We start from the raw sequence: 11,353 nt of genomic DNA, 5'->3' as shown, positions 1-11,353 counted from the left end.
TAGATGATATGCCAACAAGCTATAGCTCAAATGGCATAGTTCAGATTTATGATGGATTAGTCTTTTGTTTATCGAATTGAGAGATACTGTGGACAATAAAAAATGTGTAATATATATTAAGGTTCTAAAAATCGAACCGGTCATTAAATTGCTCTAGTTACTTATTTACGTTTTTATTGGTTCGTTTGACCAATTCAACCGTAGTTCAACCGAAATAACCATTTTATAATAAAAGAATAAATAAAATATAAATAAACATAATTATGGTCTAATATAAAATTTAATATATTATTCAAATTAAAAATAGTACATCAATTATAATGTTATAATCTCATCCAAATACAAATTCAAAAACCAAAAATCAAAATAAGGGCAATTTACTATATTAAATAATATGGGATCCAAATTTACCAAAATGCATAAAATGCAAAATGGATACCAAAATGCATTTTTTTTCATAATCTATGTAAACCGCGACAGGGGTGTCGCGGTTTACAAATACACGTAAACCGCTAATGGGGTGTCGCAATTTACGTGCTACGAGAAATAAGCATAAACCGCGACAGGGGTGTCGCGGTTTATGTGTGGACGTAAAATGTGCATAAACCGCGAGAGGGGTGTAGCGGTTTATGCGTTAGTATAAATACGCTGAAGGGGTCTCGCGGATTACATTTGTCCTGTCGCGATTTACGTGTGGACGTAAAATGTGCATAAACTGCGAGAGGGGTGTAGCGGTTTATGCGTTAGTATAAATACGCTGAAGGGGTCTCGCGGATTACATTTGTGCTAGAGAAAAAGTTTTCTAGAGAGAGAAGTAGAGGTTTTCTAGAGAGAGGAAAAGAGAGAAAAGTGTGGTTGAGGTGAGATTGGAACCAGGACCATGGCGGAGGCACGTAGTCTATACAGGTTCAACGGCGTTGCGCACGTTGCTGGGAGCATTAACAAAGATGTTAGTTTAATTATTTGTAGTTAATGTATTTTGTATAATATTTTTAGTCTATGCATGTAGGTATTTAAATTTAGATTTAAATTATTATTTTAAATCATAAAATATAGTATTTAATTAATTTAGATTAAGGTGTTGAATCGTTTATGCCTTTCATTGAATTTTGTGGTTAGAAAATATGAACTGTATGTTACCTGTTTAAACTTTAAAATTGTAGTGTTTGTGTTAGATTACTATAAATTAGTGTTGGATTTTTTATATGTTTGGTTTCTTTTGTCACATGCTTCAGCTGACTAGGTGTGTATATAGTGTCCGGAGGTAGCAGAACATGTCTCTGCATGATAGGATCGTACCATATCTGGAGAGGGTCGGTTTGTACCACTTGGCGAGGCTAAACGCCAGGTAGTTCTGATTGGACGAGCCCTTAGTCAGTGCTTTCATTGAGAGGTGGCGTCCTGAGACGCATACCTTTCATATGCCCTTTGGAGAGTGCACTATCACGCTGCAGGATGTAGCATACCAGTTGGGGCTACCCGTGGATGGTTTATCAGTATCCGGGTGCCTTACTGATTTTGAGAAGTTTATGGAAGAAGGCAAATCGGCGTGGGAATGGTTTGAGGAACTGTTTGGCGAGCTTCCACCACAGAATAAGGTGAAGCAGTATACAGTCCACTTCACATATTTTCATGAGAGGTTCAGGGTGCTGCCAGATAATGCTACGGAGGAGACCGTACGCACATACGCACGGGCTTATATTATGATGCTGCTTTCCACTTAGCTTTTCATCAGGGGGCACATCTACTGGTCCTGGTGATAGACCCGCTGAGCATGCAGGAGCGGAGACCCATGAGGTTCCTCTTACACATGTTTCGAGCTCCCAGATATACCATGACATCCATGGCCAGATGTATGATGACCTGGTGGGTCCGACTTTCACGATGGATATGGACCACGAGGTTGGGAGTTCACAGTTCTATTCCGACTTTGCAGATCTCATCCGGGATGATGACCCTCCGCATTTTCAGCAGTAGACCCCACATGATCATGTGCCTGAGACCCAGCCCCAGATGGACGTTGCGCAAGGGTACCGCCCATATATGGATGATATGCAGCGGTACCAGCCGCAAATGTCTGACCCTCATGGATTCCAACCACAGCTACATGTAGACCTGAATGAGCCTGCTGGCAGTCCATATGACAGTTGGTTGGGCATGGGAGGGACACCTGCATCTGCATATGGCGTAGGCATGCCAGTCGATCCTCCAGCACAGTAGCGCCAGAGGCCCGCCAGAGCGAGACGGGCCGCTCGATGTGGTATAGGGTCACATCTCCTAGGCGCATTTGGACATAACTTTGACGACGAGGATGACGACAGGCAGGAGCCGTAGCTTACTATTTTATGTTTTCATTCATGATACCTATGTATGTCAGATTTACCATGTACTTTTGTATTATACGTGTTTGTACTTAGTTTATTTCCATTGAATTAGGTGTATGTAATGTATGTTTTTGTTAACTACACAATTTGTTTTATGTTTATATAAATTGTATACTAATGTATAAACCGCTACACCCTTCTCGCGGTTTATGCTTATTTCTCGTAGCATGTAAACCGCGACACCCCTATAGCGGTTTACTTGTATTTGTAAACCGCGACACCCCTGTCGCGATTTACATAGATTATGGGAAAAATGCATTTTAGTATCCATTTTGCATTTTATGCATTCTGTTAAATATGGATCCCATATTATTTAATATAGTAAATTGCCCACAAAATAACTAAATGTAAAATACCAAATCATCAATGATCAAACCATTTAATCACAGGCCATTTAATCACATACAAAGTTTTATCTACAGGAGCCGATGACAAAAACAATAATTTAAGATCAACAACGTGAACAATTTATGATAAGAAAAAATTTAACAAATAACTGAATATTAAGATTGAGAAGAGTAACTTGGTTGTGAAGGCAGTTGCGCTCACCCTTCAGCTGGATAGATCTGTTGTGGAGTCGGTTGTTGCCTTTGGAATTGTTTCCTATGCATATGTCCACGATTACTATTTTTGGGACCTTTGCCAAATTTTCCAGCATTTTGCATCTGATGCAAGATTCTACCATGATTTCTCGACAACCGAGGTGGTAGAAGTGGTCTTCTTGCTCTATGGGCTTGCCGGGATGCTGAAAATATGAACCGTCATCTACTTCAAAATGCCCTGGAATATACCCAAAACAGTTTTATATGCCGATTCTATGTCTTCCTTAAATCATGTATAGTTCCATAATAATCAACAAATTGGCATTACTATAGATGTGTCAGTATCAAATTAGTAGGTCATTAAATGTTAAAACATTTTATTTTTAATTACTCAATAACATGACAAATTATGAGCTTATTTTGGGAGGAAAGGTTCTTTATTACTCCAAAAGATAAAGATGTAAGACAACCAGCTGATTTTTGTCTTCCAAATTTGCAGCACCCTATTATGCTCAAATACACGCTTATTACTAAACAAGCACAAAGTTTCAGCTGAACAATTTATCATATTAAGATCAACAGCATGAATAATTTAACAAATCAAGAACACGAAAAATCAAAATACAACAACAATTAAAACTTTAAAATACAAAAAACCCAACAACAAAACAAAAACTGGAACAATATACTAATCATTAAAACAACAACTAAATAGTTAGATTGGAGCATGTTCTGAAATACTAACAAAACAGGGAGAGGGAGCTGGACAGGACACGACCAAAGGGCTGATATGGTGGAACAAAGCTGGTGACGACGGGAAGGACGGTGGTTTTGAAGCTCGAGCGGTGGCTGCACAATGGAGGGGAACGACGTTGCAACGGTGTCTTCAAAGCTCTAAGTTGCGACGGCGGCGGTAGCTTGCTGGTGACTGGACAAAAGTGAAGAAAGAGCTCGATGATGATGAAAGGAAGGAGAAGCTCGAGGTCAAAGATGATAGCCTAACGAAAGTGATGCGTGTTTGCTGTTTTAGATAAATTCAGAAAATCGGCTAGGTCGCAATTGGATTCGACCGGCTGGTTCATGGCGGATTCAATGATCCAACGATGGTTTCTCAAATCCCCATTTTTGGCATATGTTCGAATCAATTTTTCTATAGTTTGCAATTTAACCGGTTTGACCAATCGATTCAAACCGATTTTCAGAATTTTGATATATATTCAATTTGTTCCTTTTAATTAGTAAGTTTAGTTTTTGTTTCGAAGTTTACCTGAAAACAAAAATGATAAAAATGGGCCGGGATGTAGCAATCTAAACGCCTCTAAAAATTATCTTTTATCCACATCTGAGCAGTAATAAAAATATCCACAATAAAAATATCCACAATAGACTTTGATACTTGAGTTACTAAGAGTTTAAATATAGCATGTGTAAATTAGATGAAAAATACTTGGAAGTATTATGATACTTGTAGAGTAGAGCAGTGACTTAATCATTTATCATTAGAGTAGTTTTTTTCTTGTTATTAGTAAGTAGTTACTTCCCTACTACTAAAGAATGTATGTCATCCCGAAATAGTTTGATAACCAAAATAGTAGGAATTTTTAACTCTCTTTTTTCAATACTTTTAGAACTCACTTGAATCTAGTGAAGTGAAAGCCACAAATATCCAACAAAAAAAAATATAATAATTGATAACAAGAACAATAAAAATATAATTTTTTAGTGTTTTGTCGATTTTTAGCAAATCGATGATGGTTCGATATCTAGTGATCTGAGAGCGAAACCTACTCCTCTGTGCGAGTACCAATTTTCTAAAAGTGCATCAAAGTGTCTTCGATTAGATGACTATTGAAAATAAAAGTAAAAGAAAGTTTGTAAATTAGTGAAAGAAGCATAAAGATTAAAGTTTTCAAAGGATAAATGTACGGGAAATGTAAAGACTTGCATTGAAATTAAAAGAAAGCAGTAAAATGCTTTCAACTAAATCAAAAGACTTTGACATGAAAACTTAAAGATCCAGAAACAAATAAATCAGACAGAGAAGATAAAGGATACTTGAAGAATAAATTTACTTGAAAAGATAATATTTATAGAAAAATAAATTAAAAGAATGAAAATATGGAAGGAACCCTACAGAAAAGTTACCTCAGACGTAGACTCAAAAATTCGCTGAGGATATGAGTGTGCTTGAGTGTTTTTTCTGATTTCAAAGTTCCAACCCTTATTCCCTAAGACTTCCTAGTATTTATAATTCATTTTAGGTAATTGACCACTAATTACAATTAGGGCTGGAAGTGAGCCGAGCTGAGCCGAGCTAGACCAAGCTCAAGCTCGGCTCACCAAAATTGAGCTTGGCTCATGGCTCGGCTCATTAACAATTGAGCCTATTTCTTAAGCTCAAGCTCGGCTCACCAAAAGCTCACGAGTTGGCTCAAGCTCACGAGCTGGCTCAAATAATAGAAACATAAATACATAATCTATAACTTTATATCAATAAATTATAACTTATATATTTTTAAAAATATTTAAAAAGAACAATTATTGTTTATCTATTAATAAATATAAATTTTTTATTTATGTCTTACATCAAAATTATGTGTAATAAATAAATATAAAATTTTAAATAATTAAGATCATTAATATATATAATTATATATTACTATTTCATAAGTATATATATAATATTAAAAGTATAGACTAGATGCATATAGGATATGTGTATTAATAATTATATATATAATCGAGCCAGCTCACGAGCTATTGAGCTGAGCTTATCCAAGCTCAAGCTCGGCTCATTTAATTTATGAGCTCAATTTCAGGCTTAAGCTTAGCTCACCAGCTTAGCTTATCGAGCTATTAACGAGCCGAGCTCGAACTGGCTCATAAGCTGGCTTGACTCACTTCCATCCCTAATTACAATTAATTACAAGATTAAAGTCTTGAATGCATTCTTTTTGGTAACCGTTCTCGCTTAAACGTTTCTCGTAATTTTCTCGCGTGATGAAAACCTCTAACTTTTCCACTACCACAGTAACTCGATCCCCTTATTCGAATAACATATTTCGATCAGCTAAATCGAGTACCCTGTTCGATCCAACTTGCTCGATTTATCGAAAAGCCTTAAATTCGAACCTGTGTCGAGAACTTTCGTTTAATGCTTACACGTGCGTCTTGTGGAAAAACTGCTTATGCATTCGATCTCTTCACCACTTCGAACATTTACCTTGATCGAAAATATTTTCCGATCAACATTTAGTATAATCTAATCTCTATTTTAAATAATTATCTAAATAATATAATAATAAAAAAATAAATCTTAATAACATTTAAATTTGTTACGAATAAAGAATATTATTCTTAAATAAATAAAAATATGTAAATAATTAGTATTTAATTATTTTAACTAAATTTTTAATATAATTTTTTTTTAAAATTTTTTTATTAGTCTTGTTTATAATATAAATAATTATTTTTTGTATATTTCAGATATAAAATATTTAAATAAAAATTTATCATCCTATCTCGTTTTCATTATCATCGTATCTCGTTGTTTTTCTTTTTGAACAAAAAATTACAAGAATTTTTGTTTTTCTTTTTGCTCATCATACATAAATTTTTTTATTTTTCATTCTAATTTAATTAATGATCACTACAAAAACCCATAAAAAACAATTTTTTATATTACATTTTTCCTTTTATCACAGCAATAAACTTCACTTCTCTATTTACAATTCATATTTTTCTTGAATAAATGATAATAAATCTACTTATAAGGTATCATCTATTAAATAACCACTCAACCTTTAATCATATTTAACCACTACTTATTGGAACACCAGAGGCCTCACCAATTAATTAACAGAGATTCTCCATAATCTACTATGGATATAAATTTCACTCGAAATTTTTAGCTGAGATTACTAGCACAACAAATTGCGTCATTTGGTTTACGAAAAAGTGAGATTGTATTTGGAGTTTTTGGAGATAATAATAATATATTATATAAAAAAAAGTTAAAAACCATTATACAATGATCATTTATTAATGACAACTCATCAAAACTGAATTCAATAATCGATCAGAATCTCAAGCTGCCATGCATGATTACTCTTGAGCATTCCAAGAAAAAAAAAAAAAAAAGAAATTAAGGAGACCAAAAAGGTATATCGACACACACACAGAATTATTATAGACACAGGATATTATTATATTGATCCTTCTTGCTTCTTATCATGTTTCCCTCTAACATTGAGACATTGTTGCATTAGTTGTTTGAAACCCTTCTTCTTTTTTGGCTGCTTCATCTTTTTCTCTTGTTCCATTTTCCTTTCCGCTTCCCATTCATCCTCCAACTGCAAGCAAAGCTTTAGTTCAATAAAAAAAAAAGAAATAAATTATTGTCTTGTTGAAAGAAATTCGTTTTCTTTCAAATAACTATCTACTTCGAAGAATTTAGATAAGAAATAGTTTTTCTTTAGTTTCACATTCTCAACATTTAAGAAAAGACAGAGAGCACAATAAATAAAAACAATAATAAAAATTTAATTAAGAAAATTGTAAAATATATATATATTCTACACAAATTCATACCTTCATCAATATCTATCAATTAATTTTTTCAGACAAATTAATCCTTTAATTTATTTAATCCCTATTTTTAAATATTAGAAATCAATTTTTCAATTTTTATGTTACAAAATTAATCATAAGTAGAGTTATTAGTTAAATAAAAACTTTTATGCTTATTACTTAAAAATTATCAAAAATTATTAAAATAATTTAATAAATTTGACTAAATAATTATACGAGATTTTTAACTTTCAACTTCACCCTCAAAACTTGAGGTAAAGATAATAAGACATGAATGTTCACCTATGAATTATTACCTTCAAGACACGGTCCTCCACGTGGCTGAGTCTCTGAATCAACGTGCCTTTGGCTTCGGCCTCCATGATGACGTTCTCAATCGGACGGCAATGCTTCTCTAAGCTCTTAGGGGAGAAATCAAGGGACGAGATTCGTCCATCACTTGCGCTTGTTGGAGTCGACGCACACGAGCTCTTTGATGATCGGTTGCACCCTCTTATTTCCTCCAATTGCCTCAACTGTACTCATTTTTACATTAATAATTACATAGAAAATTCATTTGATCAATTAAGAATTCTTTTGTTTGACATGCAATAAAACCTAAGTAAAATTAAATAAAGGAATTAAGATGAATCACTAATCACCATATTATCCAAGCGCTCAATCCTAGAGAGAATTGGTTCCTCAGCAGTAGCCATTTTCTGTTACTTTCTCAATCAACAAACACACAATTTTCCTTTCTAAACGGATTCCTTCAAAATGAGTATCTTCTCTTTCGATTACTTGCTTTAAGCTATGACTTTTTAGCTCTCTTTTTCAGTTAGAATCTTTAACATGGAAGATGTGTTTTAATTTATAAAGGATATAAATATAAATTAATAATCATGATAAATAATATATAATGATTTTAAGTGCACGTGTCAAAATATTACTGTAAAATGTTAATTTCATATTTTGACACGTGTGATGATGACGTGTGCCGGATTGAGTTAGTTAGATTTTAATAAAAAATGAAGAATGATAAGATGAGATAGACACGTTAGTGAGTGCATGCAATGCATGAAGTTTTAAGACGCCACGTGTCTCCTTACGTAATGCTACAGACGAAGATGTTTCTGGATGAACTGAGGAGGATAAGAGGGGATGAATGTGGCGCAGGAAATAGCACAACAGAATTATGCTTATGCAGCTTAATTTACTTTGATTTCTATCTCGTGTTTTTAAGTAAGAAAAGTATAGATAGATAATAAAAATATTAAATAATGTGAATAATGAATATGTTGAATGTTTAATTTATTAGGTATTTGAATAGTTATTTTAATATTAAAATTTAAGAAATAATTTGTGAGTAATATATTTTTTATTTTATTAAATTAATTTTAAAATTTATTATTTATAAAAATTATTATTTATCTAACAAAACCTTTTTAAAGGAGATATGCCTCTTCTACGGTCCAGTACGGTGTTATATTAGATCATTTTAGTATGATGACTATAGTATCGTAATTACGATAATTATAATGTTTTAAAAGTATTATTAAAAATTAAAATAATATTTTTTATTATTAAATAATTTTTAAAATTTATTATTTAAAAAATTATTATTAAAATTAAAAAATATTATTTTAATTTTAATAATATTATATAATTATTTTAGTTATTATAATATAATTATATTAGAATCTAATATATATATATATATATATATCAAAAATTAATTATTTTATATTTATATATAAATAAATATATTATTTTTAATATATATTTTATAATTTTATATATGTTTTATATGAATAAATAATTTAATAGTTGAGTTTTTGTATATATACGTGACATATTAAATCTAATATATTATTTTGTTTAATATTTTTTGGTGAATTATTTTGTTTAATATGTAAGTTTACCATAATTATTCCACATAAATAAATAAATAAATAAATAAATAAATAAATAAATAAATAAATAGCATGCTCAAGAGAATATTCTTACATTTTTATTCACGTAAAATTTTTTCACTGATGAAAATGATATACGAAATTTGTTGAGTCATATTTAATTTAACTTTTAAATTTTGAAATTAAATTTAAATTAATCTTTAAAATTTAAGTTAATTTAAATTAAATTTAAAAATTTATAGTTATAATTTATATTATTTTTTAAATTTTTTTTATTAATGACGTATTGATTTAATATGTTAATTTATTATATTAGATAAAATAAATTAATATCATTTTATTTAACATTCAATCATCAATAAAATAACGTCGTTTTATACAAATTAAATTTAAAACGTATTTTATTTTATGATAATCACTAATAAAATAAAAATATATTTTAAAGGTTTTATTTAGTGTAGCAAGTTAGGATGTTAAATTAACATATTATTAATGGAGATGAACTTAAATATTAATAATACGAATTATGATTATAAATTTAAAAGTCAAATTCAAGTTAATTAAAATTTTAAGAGTCAATTTAAATTTGATATCAAATTTAACTTACCTTTTATATATATATCCTTATTCATGCATGATGCGTGCATATTATCATCGAAATCTACATGTTGCGTTTTTTACTGGGATTCATGATTGCCTATGCAGCTGCACACTGAATTCAAGTAATTGTAGACATATTCTCTTCCAATGGGACAAATAAAGAAAAATCCAAAGCCTGCTTTGATCTTCAGATTTGCACAAGATGGAAATTGTGAGCAGAGCTGTCTAGACAAGATTACTAGCCATGATTTTATATTAGGCCAATTCTATGGTGTCTTTTGTTTGGTGTCTAATTTTTGTCTAAATTACTTTTTATAGTAACTTTAAAATATTTAAAAATTTTTAACTTTTATACTTTTAAATTTAGAATTAATTATTTTATCTATTTTAGTAATTAGGCAATATTTTTTAGGCACCATAACAAACACCTTCGTATTATTAACACCATCCTCTTAGAAAATAATATTAAGATTACTTTTAATTTTTAGTTATTCTTAAGTAAAAATTGCAGTTCATCCTATGAATATAAAGTGTGTGTTTGAATTACCGTTTGCAAATAGGAGTTTGCATAGAATTAATTTTGTAAATTTGATTTTAATGAAAAGTTTTTTTTTGAAAAGTAAGTTTGTGTTAACGTGATTTATATTTGGCAATCTTTATATCAAAATGGATTATAATAAAATAAATATTGTTTGGATTATACTACTCAAAATCGCTTTTAGATGAAAAATTATTAAAAGAGACATCAATTAAAATAATTTTTTATATTATTCTATTATTCTACTTTAGATATTTAAATAAATCTTATTAATTCATTTTATAATAAAGTTAATATTTACTTACTAAATTAAAGTAACATATAAAAATTGATAAAATATATTTTAATACATAAAAACACTAATAAATATTAAATTAAAAGATAAAACACTAATGAAATATATAAAAAATAATATCTTATACAAAATTAGTACATAAGAACACTATTATTTCTACTGCATGTGATTAATAATTTGATCTCTAATCGAATCTCGAATACGGTCCATTTCTGCAAAAGAGCTAATGGTTAGAGTTTGATCTGAGCTTTCACCAACATAACTATTATATTCTCCATCAAAAATGTTTGTATGTTCATATTGATTAAACTCAGTATCTGTTTTAGAATGTCTTCTAATAAAATTATGAATAGCCATTGTTGCACACACTATCTGCACTTGAGTTTCAATTTTAAACTTGGGCATGTGTCGCAAGATAGCAAATCTATTTTTTCACACTCCAAAAGTCTTTTCTATTATGCATCTTAAACTTGAGTGATAATAAATAAATAATTCATTATGATTTGTAAATC

At 30.3% G+C, this 11,353-nt stretch overlaps 1 protein-coding gene across 2 annotated transcripts; it reads right to left on the bottom strand.

Moving 5' to 3' along the window:
* Positions 1 to 6,901: 6,901 nt before the first annotated feature.
* On the bottom strand, positions 6,902 to 8,681 carry LOC107612483 (uncharacterized). 2 transcript variants are annotated; one of them, XM_016314175.3, is made up of 3 exons: positions 8,158 to 8,681; positions 7,813 to 8,031; positions 6,902 to 7,290 (listed from the first exon to the last, which is right to left on the bottom strand). In XM_016314175.3, exons 1-3 carry the CDS (start codon positions 8,209 to 8,211, stop codon positions 7,132 to 7,134), a joined length of 432 nt encoding a protein of 143 aa, XP_016169661.1. In that variant the 5' UTR covers positions 8,212 to 8,681; the 3' UTR covers positions 6,902 to 7,131. The 2 variants fall into 2 exon arrangements, with proteins under 2 accessions (XP_016169661.1, XP_016169662.1); XM_016314176.3 differs by having other exon boundaries at positions 6,902 to 7,278; positions 8,158 to 8,351.
* Between the last annotated feature and the right edge of the window lie 2,672 nt (positions 8,682 to 11,353).

The sequence above is a fragment of the Arachis ipaensis genome, chromosome B8 (assembly GCF_059453495.1).
Source record: "Arachis ipaensis isolate K30076 ecotype BB chromosome B8, ASM5945349v1, whole genome shotgun sequence".
NCBI classification, from domain to species: Eukaryota; Viridiplantae; Streptophyta; class Magnoliopsida; order Fabales; family Fabaceae; genus Arachis; species Arachis ipaensis.
The sequence above is the reverse complement of the archived record's forward strand: the minus strand, read 5'-3'. Positions and strand labels throughout refer to the sequence as shown.

What these genes read in the sequence shown, in the direction of transcription:
- LOC107612483 (XM_016314175.3), bottom strand. Translation starts at nt 8,211, where the DNA reads ATGGCTACTGCTGAGGAACCAATTCTCTCTAGGATTGAGCGCTTGGAT. An exon ending in TTGAGCGCTTGGATAATATG is followed by an intron (nt 8,032 to 8,157) that starts GTGATTAGTGAT and finishes AAATGAGTACAG; the next exon opens with TTGAGGCAATTGGAGGAAAT. An exon ending in TGGAGGACCGTGTCTTGAAG is followed by an intron (nt 7,291 to 7,812) that starts GTAATAATTCAT and finishes ATTGAACTAAAG; the next exon opens with CTTTGCTTGCAGTTGGAGGA.